Here is a 19,347-nt window from a genome sequence, read left to right as displayed (position 1 = left end):
TTCTCCCAGCTCCCGTGTGGTGTTGCTGTCTTCCCGCTTCCCACTCCATCTGCCCATTACACACACACACCTTACAACTTTCCTGGATCCAGTGGCTTCCTGGCAAAGTGCGGTGGACCCAGGTAGGCCTGTCCTTAGCTTCTTATCTGGCTCCTACTTCAGACTCCCTGGCAATGAGGTCAGAAAAATCTCTCTGCGTGAACTGCCAAATGGGATCCATGGGGATGGTGCTTCATGCTGTGGGGCTCTGCCCTTCCGGGGCCTTGGAGCAGAGATCACAGCCCCTGCCCCAGCCTGGCCCTACCCTCTGGAACCTCCCCACAAGGCTCACCTTCCATTCAAGGAATCAGAGAGCAACCCTGGGGCTCATCAACCTTCTCACCCCCGATTGGTTAACCCTAACAGCCTGAACACCACAGGAATCAGCAACCTGACTGCTCCCTTGTCCAAACACAACCACTGCAAGGCTCCCGCAGACAGGCCTCGGCACTCCCATCCCCTAAAATCCTAAGATCCTGGGATAAACCGGCCACCACAGACCCCAGGACGGAGACCCAAGGGAGTTCTCTACTTGGGGGACCACAAAGTCCTAAGTGGCCATAGGGAGTTGAACCAGAAGCGGAGGCCACCCATGGGCATAAGTTGTAGAGGTGTCAGGTATTTATTTCTGGAGCAGAGGTGAGGTGGGTGGGGAAAGGACCCTAGCACTGGACACAGCTACGCATGAAGTTGACACACAGGCTTGTGTAGTAAGTAGGGTAGTCGCGGAGGTGGCTGACATGTGCAGAGGACACAAAGTCCACAGAGCGCACCAGGACCTGCTGTGCCACACGTGCCTCCACCATGCGCTCCACGTCCCTGGCCATGACCACCTCATCCGCCCTCGAGTAGAGATAGAGCTCGGGCCAGCGAGACGCTGCATCCAGTAGCCTGTCATAGAAGTGGGTGTGGAAGAGGGCGGTGAGGGGAGCGAGCAGGACGTGGAAGAGGAGTGCCACCAGGGCGAAAGCCAGCAGGAGCATCAGGCGCAGCACAGCAGGCCGGGGCTCCAGGATGGCTGCCAGGGCCCGCAGAGCCCCCACCAGGTTGTTATCACCAGGACTGCTGTCAAAGATGGTGCCCACCACACGCAGCTGGCAGAAGCGCCGATGGGTCTGCAGGAGCTCCAGCACGTATCGGTACAGCATGACACCGGCGTTGCTGAAGACATGGAACAGCAGGGGCTCCTTCTCAATCTCGTAATCAAAGAGTAGCTCAAGTAGCTTCTGGGCCAAAACACGAAGTGAAGGGATGCCCAGGGACTCGGAGAAGAAGACCATGTGCCACGGGGCTGTGTATCGGATCACGATGCAGCCCTGGGGAGAGGAGAGAGGCCTGGTCGGTCCCCAGGGATGGGGTGGCAGGTGGGTACAAGCTAACGTCAGAAGGGTCCAGCAGCTCCAACCTGCACAGGCCTAGCAGTGTTCCAGTCCCGGCTGCAGCCTGGGCACCAGCTCACCACTCATAGACATGGTGCCTTCCAGAGTGGAAGGTTGTAGAATAATCACTTCCCACTGGACAAGCCGCCTCAGCCTAGCCTGGAGCCCAGAGCATGCTTTGGAGACATCTGGGCTGACCAGAGGGAAATCTCCTCACTCTGGTCTGCTCCCTGTCTTTCTCCAACCCTGACATTGCTCCCTCATCTGCTCAACTCTCGCACATTAAGGCCTCGCTGTGTGGCTATATGCTGTTGCAGCGACTCCATTCTGCACTGTCTCTACCTCCCAATCACAGAAAGTATCCCCATGAGACCCGACACCCGAGACAGAGCCTGCAGGCCCCAGCCTTGACCACCAGAGGCCACTTGTGAGCCATACCCGTATCACGTCGGTCTCTGGCCACTGCCACCTTCCCACAGGGTCCAGAGAACAGTCCATATTTCTGGCACCAGGGGCAGGGCACCCAAATCTGTCTAGTTGCAAGGCCTGGGATCACTCTTCTACTCACCCTGAAATTCCAAATATAGTAAACGCTGCTGTTCCTCAAATTCTGAAATCTGAGCCAAATTCTAGGTTTCTGTACCCCTCAATGCCTGGGCTGAGCATGCCTCAAAGAAAGTCTCCAGACAGATCCCCTTCTAGGCCAGTGAGAAAAGGCGGTCAAAGCCACCGAGGCTGTGTCCTAATCCCTTCTCATCAGCCTATTCTAGAGACAGAGGGCCCTTTGTCAGGGGATGGGGAGTTAGGCAGGCTCTGGGCTTAGACAGGGCTGGGTTCAATTCCTGGCACTACTTATTAACAGTACGGACAAAGAACAATTTACTTCGTATCTCTGAGTCTTTGTCTCCATCTGTAAATTGGGATAACATCCATCTTATAGAGTTATGGAGAAAAGTAAATGAAAAAATGTATCTCAAGTGCCCAAAACAGCACCTGGTACAAAGGAAACTCTCAAGTAATTAGTGGTGGTATGAGTAATAACATGGGCCCAGTACTTGAATGACCCATAGCCAAACAGGGATGGTCAGCTGAGGTAACCCACTGACCCGACTTCGTCCCTTAATCTGACATGTGCCCCTACTGCTTCTGGCACTGCTCTTACCAAGACCCTGGCGTACCTAAGCACGCCTCCCAAGACGGCGCAGGGGGTCACTCATGCTACCTGGCCCCTTCGCTCTGGGAAACTTCACAAAGTGCTCTGTTCTCACTCCCAGGGGATGTGAAAATGTCTTCCCACCCACCCTCAACCCACACAGAGCACTGCCCACAAATGCAAACACACTCCCACATCACCACCACATACACGACTCCCGGACTAAACAAAGCCCGTCCACCTCACATCCCACAGCTGGAGACCCCACGGCGCCCACCACTCACTAGGGTATACCCACCGCACCACCTGTGAAGACACAAAAAGCACAGCCACCGACACACCCACAGCACACATACCACTGGTGGGTACATACATGCAGGTTGCCTACCTTCACATGTGTGCACATGCGTGCGCACACACACACTCCTCCTCAGGAGTATTCACAGCAGAACTACGTCTGTTGGTACAGGCATAACCTCAGCAATTCCTGTCAATGTGCCATGAGGTGCCCCCACCCCGAGTGCACACACAGAGCTCACCCTCTGAAGGCCCAGCACTCCCTGGGCCTCACTTTGAGGTTTTCCAGGTGCCTGGTATCTTTGCCGCCACCTCCCCAGTCAGACGCTCCTTCCCTATGCCAAGGACCTGGATCTTGCTGCATATCAGATCCCAGGCGCTTCTCTCTCCGCTGAAGCCAACCGTCTCTCCCTCTCTGCACACGCTCAGCCCCAGGACAAGGCCCTGCTCCATCAGTCCTCACCCCTCTCTCCTGCATTTTAAGTCTCTTCCTCTCTCTAGATTCCTGCTCAAACCAATCTCATTTTTAAAAAGCTTCTGCTTTACATGATGTTCTCCTCTAACTCTATCTCATCCTCTCTCCACCTTCCAGAAAGACTTGGACACCCACACTTCTCTCCACCTTGTGCGCTCCCACCCCTCTGACAACTGTACTGCTCTTAGGCAAGTCATCCATATTCTCCCAAAGGCTCAAATCCCATGATGCTTTTCAGTCCCCATCGTACTTCCCTTCCCGCAGCATTCGGGATCACACACTCCTAGATGTATTCTCTGATAGCCCAAAGAATACAGGGACTGTTCTAGATTTAAAAGAGGGTTAAGGAACAAAATAACTGCATGCAATGGTTGATCCTGGACTGGATCCTGGTTTGGGCAAATCAGCTATGAAGGACACACTGAAGACTAATATTAGAGAATCTGAATATGGGCTGGAAACTAGATGAGATGAAAATTTATTAGCACGGGAAAGTGGAGATCATGATCTGAAAAAAGGCAATACACAAAATAGTAAATTCAACAGGTGTCCTTCAGGTAAAGAGAAGATACACACACAGATAGAGACTGAAAGGATATACCCCAACAGGTATAGAGGTAATCTCTGGGTAGTAGAACATGGTGTTTCTATTTTCTTTTAAATAATCAAGTATTAGGAGTTTGGGTTTGGGAAGTTTTCTCTACACCCATCCTATCCTCCCAACCACAGGGTAAAGACACCTCCTTTTTTCCCCAGACGACCCTCCACCAGTCCTTTCACCTCAACCCCTCTGCTCTCCCTGGGCTTGTCCCTCCCTTCCCCCACCGCGTGCCTTCTGTCCCAATAATATGTTTCCCCTCTCCCTCTACAACGGCCCATTTCCCAAAGACTCTGTGGATTCCGCCACACTCGCCTGGGTTTTCCTGTCCCTGTCTGGCCACTCCTCCTTTCCTTACAGGACCCTCTTCATCTTCTGCTCCTTTAAGTTTGGGCTTCTCGGGGCTCTGTCCTCGGCCCTCTTCTTGTCATCTACATATTCCCTGGGGGAATCTCATCTACCCCAGGTTTATGGTTTCTCTTCTAATGCTCTGTCTCAAGAAACACACATCCCTCTACCTAGGAACTGCTTCAGCCAGAATCTGACATTACCCCGGACCCCTCCTCATCCCTGTGCCCTCCCACAATCTCTCACTAATCTATCATTGTACCTTCTAACAAGCTGCTTAAACCATCCACTTCCCTCCACCAGTACCACCAGCCCCAAGGTCCTGACAACTGCAACATACTTGCTTCCCAGCTTCCAATCCTTCCCCTGCTCTGCAGTGACTTTCAGAAGCACAAATCTAACCTCACAGTACTGCTTAAGTTCCGAGGACCCTCCCCAACTTCATCTCATGACACATGCCCTTTCTTTCATTCTGTTCTAGCCACACTCACCTATTCCTGTTCCTCCGCCTGCCCTCACAGATCTTAGTCTAATGGAGAAGCCAGACAAACAAGCCCAGCCCAGTGAGTAGAATTCAGAAGTAGCTGAAACTACATGCAGAATAAGGCGATCTGTAAAAATTAATGCCAGAGGACAGGCCTTGTTGGTTGCAGGGAGCCTCAAGCTCAGAATTACCTTTTTCCCCAACCCTGCTCCCATTCCAGGGTCACCACACACCTCAGGCACAGTGCAGACATGGGTCAGTGGAGGGAGGATGGGAGGGGGGCACCAGCTGGCCTTTCTCCCAGGAGAATTCCACTCCTTCTCAGCCCAGGGCTCACAGTTGGCAGCTGGGGCTGTCTATGCTGGGGTCTCTCTGCATAGAGGTCGGGAGGTTGGGGCTGAGGAGGGCAGGGCTGGGCCAGAGGCCAGTGATGTGAAACAGAGCTTTCGAAGTATAACCAGGCCCTCCTAAGGCTCTCTGCACTTACCACAACCTGTACATCCAACTCTCGGTGTGGCCTGAGAAGAAGCAAGGAAACCTCAAGCATGCCTCTCTTTTCCAAGAGGCCACTCTACTCTGGGAATATGAAGGCACCATGGTCAAAGCTAAGACAGAACCTCCCCTGGTCAGAAAAAGAGAAAGCCCTGGGAATTCACACTATGCCCAGCACAGCCAACCAGGCTCCTGCTGCCCAGATAGGCAACATCCAGCTAACAGAAACGTGAGGGCTGGGTCACAACTGGGAGCAGAGCAGAGCTGGGCTGCCCACTGCAGGGTCTGGGGACGAAGGAAGGAGAAGCAGGTTAAGGGGCTGAAGGGGACAGACCAGGCCACAAAGCTGGCAGCAGAGATGATAATCCTGCCAAAGTCCCCATGCTCCGTGTCTTCCTCCCAGGTCATTCCTGGTGCTGTTCTCAGGCTGGCCACACTGGTGGTCAGCTTTTATTGCAGCCCAGAGATGAGAGCAGCCAAGGCTTGGAGCCCCCCCGCAGAGCAGCCACAGGTGGCAGAGACCCAGCGCACTGGGTGTCCACATGCCTGCAGTACTCACCCTTTTGTGGTAGATGGCGCTGTACTTGGCAAGGTTCTTGTCAGAGCAGCCGCCCCAGCCCAAAAGAATCACCAGAGGCTGCCGAGTCCCAGCCTCCTTCCCGCCTTCGCTGTTCTCTGCAACACAGACACAGTGAGGCTGTCAGCACTTGAGCTGGGGTGCAGGTTGGGGGTGACTGGCCAATCCAGAGCCAGCATGACTCTGGCTACAGGCAGGGAACCCACAGGTGCCAGCCCCCGTGCCTCAGGGTCCTACGGGGCTCCTTCCTCTGTCCTTCTGCTTCAGGTATCTTTTGGGCCTCTCAGGAGCCACGGCAGAGTCACTGGAAAAATCCCCGCGAGGGTACTTTCGTGACTCAAAGACAGCCCCGGTGAGGAAAGTGAGTACTTTCTCCAGGCAATTTCACCTTCTAATCCAGGGCTCAGCAAACTACAAGCCATGGGCCAACTCCAGCCCTTGCTCATTTTTTGGATGACCTGGGAGCTGAAAATAACAATGGTTTTTACATTTTTAAATGGTTAAAAAAGTCAAAAGAAGAAGATTATTTTGTGACCCATGAAAAGCATACGAAATTTAAATTTGAGTGTCCACAAATAAAGTTTTATTAGGACAGAGCCACATTCATTTACTCCTTGTATATGGCTGCATTTATGCTAAAAGAGCAGAGCAGTTGCAACAGAGACTGCATGCTTCACAGAGCATAAAATGCTTACTGGCCCTTTACAGAAAAAGTTCTAATGGAAGAAGGTCTTACAAAGAGAAATGGAGCAGAGCGACACTAAGGCTCACACCAAACCACCCACCCTGTCCTGCCAGAGAATAACATCCGCCGTATTTATTTAACAACAGTCTGAATCATATTATTACAGATGCAGAAACTGAGGCACAGAGTGGCTAAGTTACTTGCCTAAGGTCACACAGGCCCCTGCTCCCCATCCTAACTAAGTCACTTGAGACCTTCTGTGCCATCTGCCCTGCCCACAACTAGAAGTATGTCTCCTTTGGTGACACGCCGAGGCACACGCCAGTTGCCTACTCCATGGCTGCTACTGAAAAGGCTTCCCTGCAACCCTGTTGGTCAGACCTCATCTCATTTCCTCTGCCAAGTGAGTACTCACCCCCTCGGGGGGACTTCTGTGCAGAGACTGTGTTGCTAGTTATCTGCCTTCCCAAAAGGGCCGGGATGTACCCTTGTAAGGATCAAGCCACTGGCTGTGCTCAGCTGCCACCCTGAGATTTATGGAGGTCGGTGGTGACCTGGCAACAGTAAATTTCAAGGCTAGTTAAGAGGATGGTAAATATAAATCACTAACCTTTGGACAAAAGGAAGACAACAATTTCCTGTGGAAATTAATGTGATTGAAAAGTTCAATGTTCCTGCTCTCCAGCAGTGGCGACTCCGGCCTTCGGAGATTAACTGCCTGCACCCACGGGGATCCCAGCCTGGGCTGCGACTCAGCTACGGCAGGAGCTGCCAGCACCTCAGTCCCTCGCTGACGCCTGCCAGCCCTCCCAGGCTCCCCTGATGCTGGCCTCAGCCTCTGATGAGGGAGAAAGTCCCACAGCTCTAACTCAGGCTGCTCCAAATATTCTCCTCCCCTTTCTCGGCCCGGTGTCCCCCTATCTTCTGTCAGGGCAGCTCTTCGCCTGCACTGGCCTCTCTGGTGGAGACACCATGTGTGGGCCTCCGTGGGGCCCAGCCCAGCCGTGCTGGGGATGACTACCCCGACAGATCAGTCTGCAGCAGCTCCAGTGTGTGCTCATCAGTACCACCGTTCAGGTCTGCCTTTGGGCTTCTGAGCTCCCACAGCTGGATCGGAGGCCTGCCCCAGGGAGGCTCCCTTACCTCTGAGCATAGGCTCCTGTCCCCCGCCTGTAAGCATCCCCCTCCAGGTGCCACCACCAGGACACCAGCAAGGGGCTTTGGGATTTATCTCAAATACAGAGAAGGCAGCCAAGGGAAGTCACATCCCCTGGTGGCCACTGAAGTTAAGGGCACCCCCACTGGCAGTGATGGTGCATTCCAGGTCGGGGAGGGTTCAGACGGCTTCTGCTGGGCCTCTGACCCACCCTTCCTTCCGTAGCTGGGATTTCTAACTCCACTTTGCTCCCCTACAAAGTTGGCACCCTGGGCTTTACCAACTCAGGTAGGAATGACTCTTCCCCAGATACGCATCTCCGTAAAGTACCTCTCAGCTCACGGACACCCTGAACACCGCCTACTCCCAGAGCCAAGCTTTCCATCATGTTCCTAAAGGAAGGGAACTGGTCCTCCACTCCAGCCAGGCCTTGAGGCTGCCCCGAAGCCACAGGTGCTCTGCCTACCCCTGGGCACCTCCCACTCCCCTGACACATTTCCGTGCATACTCCTAACTCAGAGCCTTTGTCATGACCTCCTCCCACTGGAGCCACACTGCCTCTTCTGATTGTATACGTGAAGTGCTATAATCCAGAAAAATCCAAGATACTCTGGGAACATGGTTGAGAGAGTGATGGCGACTGGGCTCACTGGCCTCCCAAAGGAAAACACATTTGCTGTGCCGGCCTTGAGGGTCCAGCCAGAACATGCCAGGTGCAGAGAGGGCATCAGTAGGGGGCTATGGAAACGTTATAGTCAATGAAGGGCACAGCAAGCAGTCCTGGGGGGCCAGACGCCTGTGTGAAGGGGCAGCAGTGGTAAGGAGAACCGTCAAGAGTGGAACTGGGACCAATCCTGCAAGGCCTTCAAGCCATGCTTATGAGTTGGGGTTTTACTCCACAGCAGTGGAGAGTAAGTGAAGATTCTGGAATTGGAGGAGTGGCATGATCCAGCTGGTATTGATTAATGACTTACACAATTATTTGTTTAATGTCTGTCTCCCCTCTTAGCCAGCAGGCTCCATGAACGTAGGAGTGGGACTGTCGCGTTCATCACCACATCCCCAGTGCCCAGCACTGAAGCTGGCCCGTTCAGGCACTCAGGACAAATGTCCTGAATGAATTAACACGTGGCTGCAAAGTGAAGAATGGATCCAAGGAGAAAGAGCTGGCATTCTTCTCATTACCCACTGCCCTTTCCAGAGTCATAAAAGTAATTGCAATAGCTATTGTTATTTATGGCCACATCCAGATCACGGTTCCTCCACCCTCTTGTAAAGGCCCCTGCCCCTTTTATGCTCATTCCACTGGCCACGTCACCCTCTCCCCTCCCGCTGCTCCTGACACCATCCAGCCTCGGCCACTGCCCCTCAGGCACCGAAGATAGGCACTGGCTCCGTCTCCCACTTACACTCCAAGACTACCGTGACCTCACTCCGGCAAGCCAATCCACCTTGTTCCTAAACATCATAAACCTCCCTGAATCCCATGTCTCCTTCCAGCTCCTACCCTCGCCCTCTTTCCCATCACAAAGAAAAACTATAACAGCAAAAAGAGCATATGTGTCAGGCACTATTCTAAGCACTTTGCATAGCATCTCACTTAATCTTCACAACAATCCTGTGAACAAGGTACTGTTACTATTCTCACTTTACAGATGAAAAACTAAGCCACAGAGATACGTAGTAAAGAGCTTGCGCAAAGCTGCACAACTAGTAAATAGTAAAGTGGAACCCAAACCTAAGTGGTCTAGAGACCAGCTTATAGCCACTATCCCAGGCGGCCCCCTAGGTAACAAAACCCAAGGCCCAAGTCTTAACCAAATTATCTACCCCTCAGCCTCAAACCTGTGCACACAGCTGCCTCTGTATATCAGCAGACCCAACACTGACCTCTCCACCCGTCCCTCCTCAGGGACTGACCAACCCAGCCAGAGCCTCAACATTTGCTGCCTCGTTTGGTCCTGCCACCATCCCAGCAGTTAACTATTATTCTTAGCTATTGTCCCCGTTTTACAGATGAGGAAACTAAAACACAGAGAGGTTAAGTCCCTTTCCCCAAGTACATGCAGCCAGGAAGTGGCAGAGCCAGCGTCCACCTCCCGGGACTCACACACGCTCCCTACTCCCAGGCCCATGTTTATGCTTTGCTAATGCCCACTCTACCTGCTGAGTCAGCTCGCTGTTCACTTCCAGGAAGGCCCCCTTGATGTCCTCCCCAAGCCCCTATTAGGCCCACCACCCCAAAGCACCAGGTGGGGTTATGTGCACCTCCTCTGCATTGTCACAGCACCCACCGTCACCGTGCCACCGCGCCTATCACACTGCACTGAGATTATTCATCAGGAACAGACGGGGCTGCTGAACACAGAGGGCAAGAGACGGCAAAGGCCTGAACCAGGACACGGGGAGACAGGTAGGAGGGGGAGACAAATGGCAGGGAGAAGACAGTCATCATAATTTTGGAACACATATCTAAAGTCTAAAAAACATACAATCTTTGACTTAGTAATTCCACTTCTAAGAAAGAAAAGTACTTAATCACATGGAAATATTCAATAATACATTAGACAGATCATAGGCATAAGCGATAAAACTCTTCAAATAAAACATAGGAGTTGGGAGACGGCCGGATTCCCACATGGGCCAGTGAGCTGCGCCCTTTACAGCTAAGATTGTGAACAACAGCTCTCCCTGGAGCTGGGCTGCCATGAGCAGCCGGAGGTTGGCATGAGCTGCTGCGGGCTGCTGTGTGCCGCCGTGGGCTACCGTGTGCTGCCGTGAGTGGCCGGCAGCCAGCGTGAGTGGCCGACCGACGACCAATGACCGGTGACCGAGTGCCTCATGGGGGGGGAGCACAAAGCTCATAATACCAGCATGGGCCAGGGAGCTGTGTCCTACACAACTAGACTGAGAAATAATGGCTTGAACCAGAGTAGGGGTGGGTGGGAGCAGGGGAAGACGGAAGAAGGGGAAAAATAAACCACAATGACATACCACCTTATTATATCTGCTAGGAAGTTTATAATTGAAAAGTCAGAAAATTACAGCGTTGATATGAATGAGGAGAGATCAGAACCATCATACACTGCTGGTGAGAATGTAAAAAGATGCAGCCACTTTGAAAAAAAGTTTGGCATTTCCTCAGAAAAATTAAACACAGAGATGACCCAGCACTTTCATTCCAAGAGAACCCCAAAAGAAGTGAAAACATGTCCACAAATATTCATAACAGCATTATTCATAAGAGCCAAAAAGGGGAAACAATTCAAATGTCTATCACCTATAAACAGATAAACAAACTGTGGTATATCCATATAATGAAATACTATTTGGTCATGAAAGGAATGAAGTACTGCTAACATGCTACAACATGGATGAACCTTGAAAACATATGCTAAGTAAAAGAAGCCAACCACAAAAGACCATATATTGTATGATTCCATTTATATGAAATGTCCAGAATAGGCAAATCCATAGACAGAAAGTAGATCAATGGTTGCCAGGAGCTGAAGGGAGGGGGAAATGGGGAGTACTAACGGGTATAGGGTTTCATACGGAGGTGATGAAAATGTTCTGGAATTACAGTGGTAATGGTTGCATAATTCTGTGAATACACTAAAAACCAGTATATTGTACATTTTAAAAGGGTGAATTTTATGGTACGTGAATTATCTCAATAATGCTATTATTTTAAAAAATTAATAGTAATACATTAAGTGGAAAAGCAGTATGTACAACAGAATACATATGTATGTGTATACATGCATATATACATACACAAATATGCACAGAAAAAATACATCAAATATTAATAGCAATTATTCCTGGGATTATAGGCAACTTGTATTTTCATGATTTTTTTCCACCTGTTTTCTAAAATCAGTATGTATCACTTTTGCAATGAGAGTTACAATGTTATTTTTTAAAAGGGAGAGAGGGGGGATCCCTGAAGCAGTTGAGAAATCAAAGAAGTCATGGATACTCAGAAGCCCCTTGGCAAGGCAAAGAGAAGTCTTCCTTTCAACCCTGGCACTTCCTGAGCACCCCACAAAACAATGTAACCTCACAGGCTCCCTGTCCTCTCGAATTTCTCAACAAAACAACACTGACATCAATAATACAAGAATTACAGATACATATATTGATCAACAGTTCAGGTCATAAAACTAAAGCGTAAATTAGATTGTGCCTACCCCAGGGGCATACAGACACAACAGAGGAAAGGGCTAACAAGGCACGGGCTCTGTGGCACCATATATGCTGTTTATCTGTAAGCCAGGCTCAAAATACAAAAAAACTATATTTTCTTCTTAAAATGTGAAGAATACAAGAATCCTCAATTTCCTCAACTCCCCAGAAATATTTTCTAGGGTCTCACAGTTACTATATTTCAACCAAATTACTTTGTCTTAAATTTATTTTGTTTTTTTTTTTTTACTTTTTGAAATCACAGCATTGGAAAGTAGCACGGTATCTAAGAGTATATACTGTATAAAACTATATATCTGGGTTCAAATCTCTGGTTCTGCCACTAATAACTATGAAACAGACCTTGAGCAAGTTCTCTAAGCTTTAATTTCCTTATCTGTGAAATGGGGATAATAATACAAAGGATTAGACAAGATACTGACTATAGAGGGCTTAGAATGGTACTCGGCACAAAGAAAAGAGTTCAATAAATCAAAGTTATTATTATTACTTCATGAGGAATGCATGCTCACTGTAGAAAAGGAGAAAATGAATTATCTAATAAAATTGGAATCATACCGTTTTGTAATCTGCTTTCTTCGATTTAGCAACATATTGTGAACATCTCTCCCTGTCAGTTTATATATTTCTACACCATTCTTTTTAGTGGCTGCAGAGCAGCTATAGAATATTTCACAATTTATGGTGACCAATCTCCCATTATTGGACATGATATTGTTTCCCATTTTTGCTGTTATAAAAATACTTTAATGGGCACCTCTTTCTTTGTGCATGTCCTTAACTGTTTTCCAGAAATGGAACTGTATTCAAAAACAACACTTCCTAATGGCAACTGAAATCTGCATACAGAAGTTGGAGTGAGGCTCCTCAGCTGAAATCTGGGACAACCTGGGGCAAGGTACTTCACTTCCCAGGAGCTTTCGTTCCTCATCTGTAAAATGACATAAGAATACTCCCTACTTCACAAGGAGGTCGTGAGGATTAATAAATCATGAGAGGCCCAGCACGCAAGTAAGACACGGTCAACGGAAACCCAGAGACCTCAGAGAAAGGTCTGTGAAGGGTCCATCGGGTCTGGCATAGAGCAGACAAAGTGAAAAGGTTTTTATCAATATGTGAAATAAGAAATCATGATTTAAACAATAAATGAAACACCTCTGTTTAAAAAAAGAGAAAGGCGCTTTTCGGGTCCCCATGACCAAGAGAATCAAGACCCAACTCACACTTCACCTGGCCTTTGAGGCCTCTCTGATGTGACAGCTCTTGAGGGTTTCATCTCATCCCTTCTCCTGAAAACACACCACAGCCTCCTGCCAGGGCCTTGCTCCATCCGGCCACTCTCAGTCCTCCCCAGCACCCTTACTTCTGCACTTTCTGTTCCCCATCCACCTGTCAGCCCTCCCGAAGCTCCTGGTCCAGCTTGGGTCACTCTTCCCCAGGGAGCTGCCCCAAACTCAGGGGCCCGACCATGGTGGTCCAGACCACTCCAGACTGTTTCCTGGGTGCCAGTGAAAGTTTCCTGAGGGTTAAGGCGATGTCTACATTTCTTTGACCCAGGCCAGTGCTTAGCAGAAGAGCAGGTTCATAAAGCCTGGGCTCTCCAAATAAGTCTGATCTTTAAAGTTCAAATAAATAAATAAAACCTGGGCTCACAATAAATCCATCACTTCCCCTCTCTCTGATCCCTGAAAAGCCTTATGTGTGCTCTAAGAGTAAGCAAAATTAATTGTCCCAGCCTTGTTAATTCTGTGAATCATTTCTGAAAATGTTTACTGAACAGGGGAGCAACATGGTGCCTTTAAGGAGACCTGCTGGCCTGCCAGCAAAGCGCAGAGGAGCCCTGGGCGGGACTTAGCTGACCATTCTCTGGGTGGGCGGAGGGGCAGGGCAGCCTCGGCGTGAGATGTCGGAGCAGCTCGGACGCCCAAGGCACTGCCAACTGACTCTACGCAGCTCACTTGGCACCTCATCCTTGCCAGACCCCGCCAACAGTGAGCAAAACCATCAAAAGAACAACTCCCTGCAGTGGGAGTCCCCGAGAACAGAACCTTCCCCAAGGAAATGCAATGGAAGCAGAGTCTTAGAAGGGAAAGGGGATCACTGGTCAGAAGAGTGGGTGGGTGAGGAGGAGATTCCAGGTCAGGGGCTCAGCGTCAGCAAAGGACCAGGCAGACTACCCTCAGCATGGGCAGCCATGGATACTGGTGGTGGGATTCCCAGCAGACAGCTCCTGCGCTGCCTAGCCGGGGTGCTGAATGACCCTGGATCTGCGCCTGCCTTCTAGCTAACATACGCCAGCAGCAGCTGCTCACCTCCCTGTCAACTTACAGCAGTGCTGGGTTTCGGTGGTTTCGATGGAAGGAAAATACGGGAGGAAAGCAATTCCAGAAACCAAGTATGACTGTCCTATACACTTCTCTACCATTAAACAGCAAATGCAAAAGAGGGACATTCTCTGGGGTCCCCAAAGACTATCACTTTGTGAAGCCATGTCAGCCTGAAGGGGAGCTCTCTGCAGATGGGAAGTAAATGGATTCAGGGAATCACAGTGCTGCTACCTCCTTCTGAGGGGTCCTACAACCTCCAGCTCAGCTTGGGGTATGCATTTTGAAGGAAAAGTACAGTGAACTAAAGCCAGTACAGAGAGCAATCAGGAGGATTATTAAAACTGCATCAGAGGAGGGACAGCTGAAGGCCCTGGAGGTATTTCTCTTGGAGAAAAGAGACTGAGGAAGGCATGAAGCTATCCTCTTGAAGAGAGAGGAAGAGAGATTACCTTGCTCTCTGTTGTACCCACCACGACCCTCTAGCCCTGCAGCCTTCCCCAAAACCACAGGCAGCCTGTCTGTGAGTCACTTCTGAGGCACCAGCAACTAACCCATGGCCAGGACACAGCAAATGCTGAACTGAAAGAGGAAACTACAGGAAGGCCTATTGTGGCTCAAAAAAGAGAAGTGCTTTCTAACAATCCCCGTTGCCTCCAACAGGCCAGGATGTTTGGGAGGAAGCATCCTGTCGGTGAAGGGTCTGGTAGCAACGGAATGCCCTCCTGCTGGTTGAAGGATGCAGGACAAAATGGCCCCCTGAAACTTCTTCCAATTCTAGGACCTCGCCTCCTCGGGCAGTGAAGAGGAGCCACAAGCAGAAGAAACACACCGACGACATCCCAGGCGCACACATCCAGTCACTATCTTGGTAACCTTCACAATCCTTGAAGTCGGGAGGCACCAGTATAATTCTCATTTTACAGTGGAAAAATCTGAGGCTCAGGGAGGTTCAATAACTTGCCAAAGCCATAGAACCAGTAAGAGGAAGATATGAAATGCAAACCAAGGCTGCCCGGCTGCCCACATGAGCTGGGATAGAACTGGCCATGCAGAAGGCAGCCCCAGCCCTTTGCAGCTGAAGGCTCTCTAAGGACAAGACTGTTAACTGGCTTCATCTCTTGCTGATGCCAAAACTTTTCAAAAGCACTTTTACATCTACAAGCCCAAGAATCCTAAGCCAATAAATAAGATTTCCCTGAGCCCAGCTCTAGGGAAATACAGCTGGTCTAGAGCCATTGGTTCTGTGGGAGCCTAAGGGCTGCCCTCCCCTCTTAGACCCCAATGAAGGAACACAAGATGTGATGGGAGGGGCCTAGGAAGGCTCTCCTGAAGGAGGCAGCACCTGAGCTAAGCCTTAAATTGATGAGCTGGATAAGAAAGGGGCAGTGTGGGGCAGCAGAGGGGAAAGGGCATTCCAGACAAAGGCGGAGAAGCAAGAAGTGTGTGGAGAATCACAAGCAGTTGGGTTGCCAGAACATAAAACTCAAATTGAATAGTGGAAGGACATAGTGATCAAAAAGGTAAGCAGGGGCTGATAAATTATGAAGGACTCTAAATGCCATGTTAAGGAATATGGACTTGATTTATCCTGAAGGCAATAAGGAGCCACTGAAGGGTTTTACACAGAGCAGTGATAAGATCAAACTTTTGCCTTAGCAAGATCACTGTGGTAGTAATATGAGGCTGGCAGTGAGACCACAGGCATGAAAACGCTGCGGAGTAAGGTAGAGGAGAGACATGCTGCAGTGGAGCTGACATGAACTTCAAGGCTTCTCTACCATAATTCCCAGTTGGAGCCAAACTTTCCATTCTCTGGGCCCCAATCCTACTCACACTGCCAGGCCTGCTCTCCAGGCTAATTTATGGAGCCTCCCACACACCTTTCTTTAATGATATGACTGCAGGAAAGAAAAGAATACTAATCACTAAACTCACTCCATGCCAGGCAGTATGCTGGATTCTTAACACAATCTCAGTTGTGCAACCCACAACCCTGTGAGGGAGGTTACTATCCGTACCCCCGTTTTGCAGGTGAGAAAACTTAAATTCAGAGGGGGAGCCTGCCAAAGGTCATCAAGCTACTAAAGGGAGGAGCCAGGATGTGAACCGACTTCTACCTGACGACAGAGACTGCTCTCTTAACCACTGCAGGGAGAACAGAGAGGAGGGAGGGTTAAGAGTTCTGTGTCCTGCGCTTCTTCTGCGGGGACCCCGGGAAAATAGGGGGATCCCTAGCCACAACCGCCAACAGAGGCTGGAAATGGGAAGCCCGACCTCAAACAAAGGAATCAGGAGGGCCAATGCCCTCCGCAGTCTTCAGCTGCAGGGAGAGAATCCAGGGCATGGACCTGGAAACTCCGACTGAAGACAGAGAGAAGGGCCCCCACAGCAGAGGACACAGGGAAGGGGCGGGGCTCGGACAGGTTGAGCACTCCGGAGGCGGGGCTGACGAGAGGGAGGGTCTCACCAGGCCCGAGGAAGTCCAGGACCTGCGGGACCCCGTGAGAGGGCGGGGCGGCAGGGGCGGAGCCACAGCTGCGCTTGCTACCCACAGACTCGTTAAGTCACCTCCCACGACTGGACCCAATCCTCGTTCCATACCCTGGATCCCGCAGGCCTGATCCGGGATCTCGATGGTGTAGTCCAACTCAGCCGAGAGCATGGTGAAGGCGCCGGCCCTCAGCACGGCCCTCCCGCCGGAACTCCCGTTAGCACGCCAGCGCCTCACTCGATCACCACCCCCTCCCTCGACGCTGCCCAATCCCTGAGCGCGCTCTGTGACCTCGCGCCTTAGCAACCACCGAGTCTCTATCGGAGCCTCTCGCCGCCGCACCCCACTAGCTCAGCCCTAGCAACCATTCCCCGCCCTGCCCTATCCCTGGCCCGCAACCATTGGCTGACTCGCTTAATGTGGATCAGCTATTGGTCAGCCGGGACGCCGGTCAGGAAGAGTCCCCACCCTCCTGTGTAGGTAAGAGGGTCTGCGGGAGAGTTGCGGTATTTTGGGAATGGGGTGGTCTCCCTTCCCAGCCGCGTGTTATCCTACGAGGGTGGACTGCAGTGCCCTTTGGCTTACATCATCTAGCTACCTCTAACATCCTCTATCAGCCGCACCTCCGAAGGCTGGAGGTTGAAAACCGTACAAAACGACCTAATGGGCGCGTGCCGGCCCATCCTCCACCGAGTGGGGAAAACAAGTTCTGACTGGTGGGGTTGGGTGGTGGGGGGTGGCGAGGAGAGGAGTGTCTTCAGGGAAAGACTAGAGAATGCCCTGTTCGTGGGGGACACAAAGGAGCTAGGGAGTGCCGTTTTCTTGCATTTATCCATGCATTTAACAAGTGTTTACTGAGCACCTATTATGTAGGTGGGCTCTAATTAGGATTAAGCTTTTTGGCCCTGACTTCCATAAGTCTTAAAAGGAGAGGGAGAGAAACCCATTTATGAACCAACTCTAATTCTGCGCAAGCTCAGAAAGTGTCAAGGAGCATTATGGCAGTGGAGACGGCCCTAGAGGTTGGTCGTCAAAGACTTGTGGCGATATGGAGGGAAAGGACTCTGCAGGAGCTCAAAAAGGGGAAACTGAAGGGTGAGTTCCAGAACTTATGAGCATCTTCTGGCCTGAGGAGATATTGAGAGAGTAACCTTGGAAGAACAGGTAGGCTCAGATCCTGGAGGGTCTTTGATGCCAAGCTCAGCTTTGATTTTTAGGTGGATCTTACTGTTAAGACAGAGGGATTGTAATGGTGACACTAAATCTTCTATTTTGAAGTTTGAATCTCTGGTATTACTTGATTTACAAGTGTAATTTAGCTTGGGACTTTTTGAAAGCTTTTTTTCCTTTCCGTTGCTTCCTTTCCTGGCTTCCCTTCCACCAACTGCTAATGGTTTTCCTTCCTATACATTTACTATGCCAGTGTTTTTTTTCATCTTTTTTTTTTTTAACAGGATTTTATTGGGGAACAGTGTGTACTTCCAGGCCTTTTTTCCAAAACCAATCTTAGTTGTGGAGAGTGCAGCTCAGCTCCAGGTCCAGGTCCAGTTGCTGTTTTTCTACCATCTGGGAGGCAGCTCAGCTCAAGGTGCCGTGTTCAACCTTAGTTGCAGGGGGCACAGCCCACCATCCCTTGTGGGACTCGAGGAGTTGAACCAGCAACCTTTTGGTTGAGAGCCCACTGGCCCATGTGGGAATTGAACCGGCAACCCTTGGAGTTAAGAGCATGGAGCTCTAACCGCCTGAGCCACCGGGCCAGCCCTGCTATGCCGTTTTTAACGTTTCTGTTTACGTCAGCCCAGGGCTGGCCCTGTGACTTGCGAAAGGCTTTGCCTCTGTCTGGGATCCACTGCTGACTCCAACTTAAATTTACATGACATATACAAAGGAGGAGATAACCGGCTTAACTGCACCTCCCCCACCCCAACTGACAAAGCCGAACTCTAGAAAATTCCACTACAGGCTTAAGAAATTTACATTCTGACTAGAAAATATAAGACTAAAGATGAAACAAAGAGTTGAGGCAGTAGTTTCCAGCAGACTCTGCCCAGCCGACTCTCCTCTTACTTTAATAAATCTTCTATATTTCTATCTGAATTATTTCATGGCCCCTGAGCAAACAGCCACGACACTTACTGGTGTTAAAAATTTGCCGATGTGTTTTCTATGAATGCAAGAGCTTAGACTTTATCCTGAGGACAGTGAGGAGTCGTTGCAGGGCTTTAGCAAAGGAGTAACAATCAGATTTGTGTTTTAAAAAGATCAATGCAGAGAATAGAGTGGGGATTGAGAGAAGGAGGGAGACCGATTAGGAAGTTGAGTAATGTGGAAGGACTACAGTGGCTGAAAACTTGGAGAGGTAGCAGGAGTGAAGAGGATGGATTTCTTAGACTCTTACGAGTTAAAAAGAACTAGACTTGGTGCCTGCTGGGGCAAGTAGGAGACAGGAAGGATAAATACTGGCTTGGGCAAAAAGAAAGGAGAGGAAGCATGGTTTTTAGGAGAAAGTAAGTTCTGGGCCTGGTGAATTTGAGGTGCCAGTGGGACATCCAACTGGAGGTGTCCAGGAGACAGTTGAGTATGCCTGACGGGAGTTTGCAAGATAAGTCCATACTGAAAATAGAAATGTGTAGTGCC

General features: G+C 50.2%; 2 protein-coding genes across 3 annotated transcripts in view; one reads left to right on the top strand and one right to left on the bottom strand.

Moving 5' to 3' along the window:
• Positions 1-638: 638 nt before the first annotated feature.
• On the bottom strand, positions 639-17,083 carry TMEM53 (transmembrane protein 53). Its single transcript, XM_081056558.1, has 3 exons — positions 16,821-17,083; positions 5,825-5,940; positions 639-1,355 (listed from the first exon to the last, which is right to left on the bottom strand). The coding sequence occupies exons 1-3, from the start codon at positions 16,879-16,881 to the stop codon at positions 702-704; spliced, it is 831 nt and encodes a 276-aa protein (XP_080912684.1). The 5' UTR covers positions 16,882-17,083; the 3' UTR covers positions 639-701.
• Positions 15,636-19,347, top strand: part of ARMH1 (armadillo like helical domain containing 1) — a 51,087-nt gene continuing 47,375 nt past the window's right edge. The window contains exon 1 of one of the 2 annotated variants that reach the window (XM_081056556.1): positions 15,636-15,739. The gene's annotated coding sequence lies outside the window, so the exon portion shown is untranslated. Of the gene's footprint in view, positions 15,740-17,090; positions 17,191-19,347 lie in introns of those variants that run through there. The other variant, XM_081056555.1, reaches the window with a different exon arrangement.

The sequence above is a fragment of the Rhinolophus hipposideros genome (assembly GCF_964194185.1).
Source record: "Rhinolophus hipposideros genome assembly, chromosome: 8".
Classification (NCBI taxonomy): Eukaryota; Metazoa; Chordata; class Mammalia; order Chiroptera; family Rhinolophidae; genus Rhinolophus; species Rhinolophus hipposideros.
Note: the sequence above shows the minus strand (reverse complement) of the source record. Positions and strands in the feature narration are given on the sequence as shown.

Coding starts and splice junctions, on each gene's coding strand:
- TMEM53 (XM_081056558.1), bottom strand. CDS start 16,881: ATGCTCTCGGCTGAGTTGGACTACACCATCGAGATCCCGGATCAGGCC. Junction 5,941..16,820: donor TCAGGCCTGCGGGATCCAGG/GTATGGAACGAG, acceptor TCTGTGTTGCAG/AGAACAGCGAAGGCGGGAAG. Junction 1,356..5,824: donor GCGCCATCTACCACAAAAGG/GTGAGTACTGCA, acceptor TCCTCTCCCCAG/GGCTGCATCGTGATCCGATA.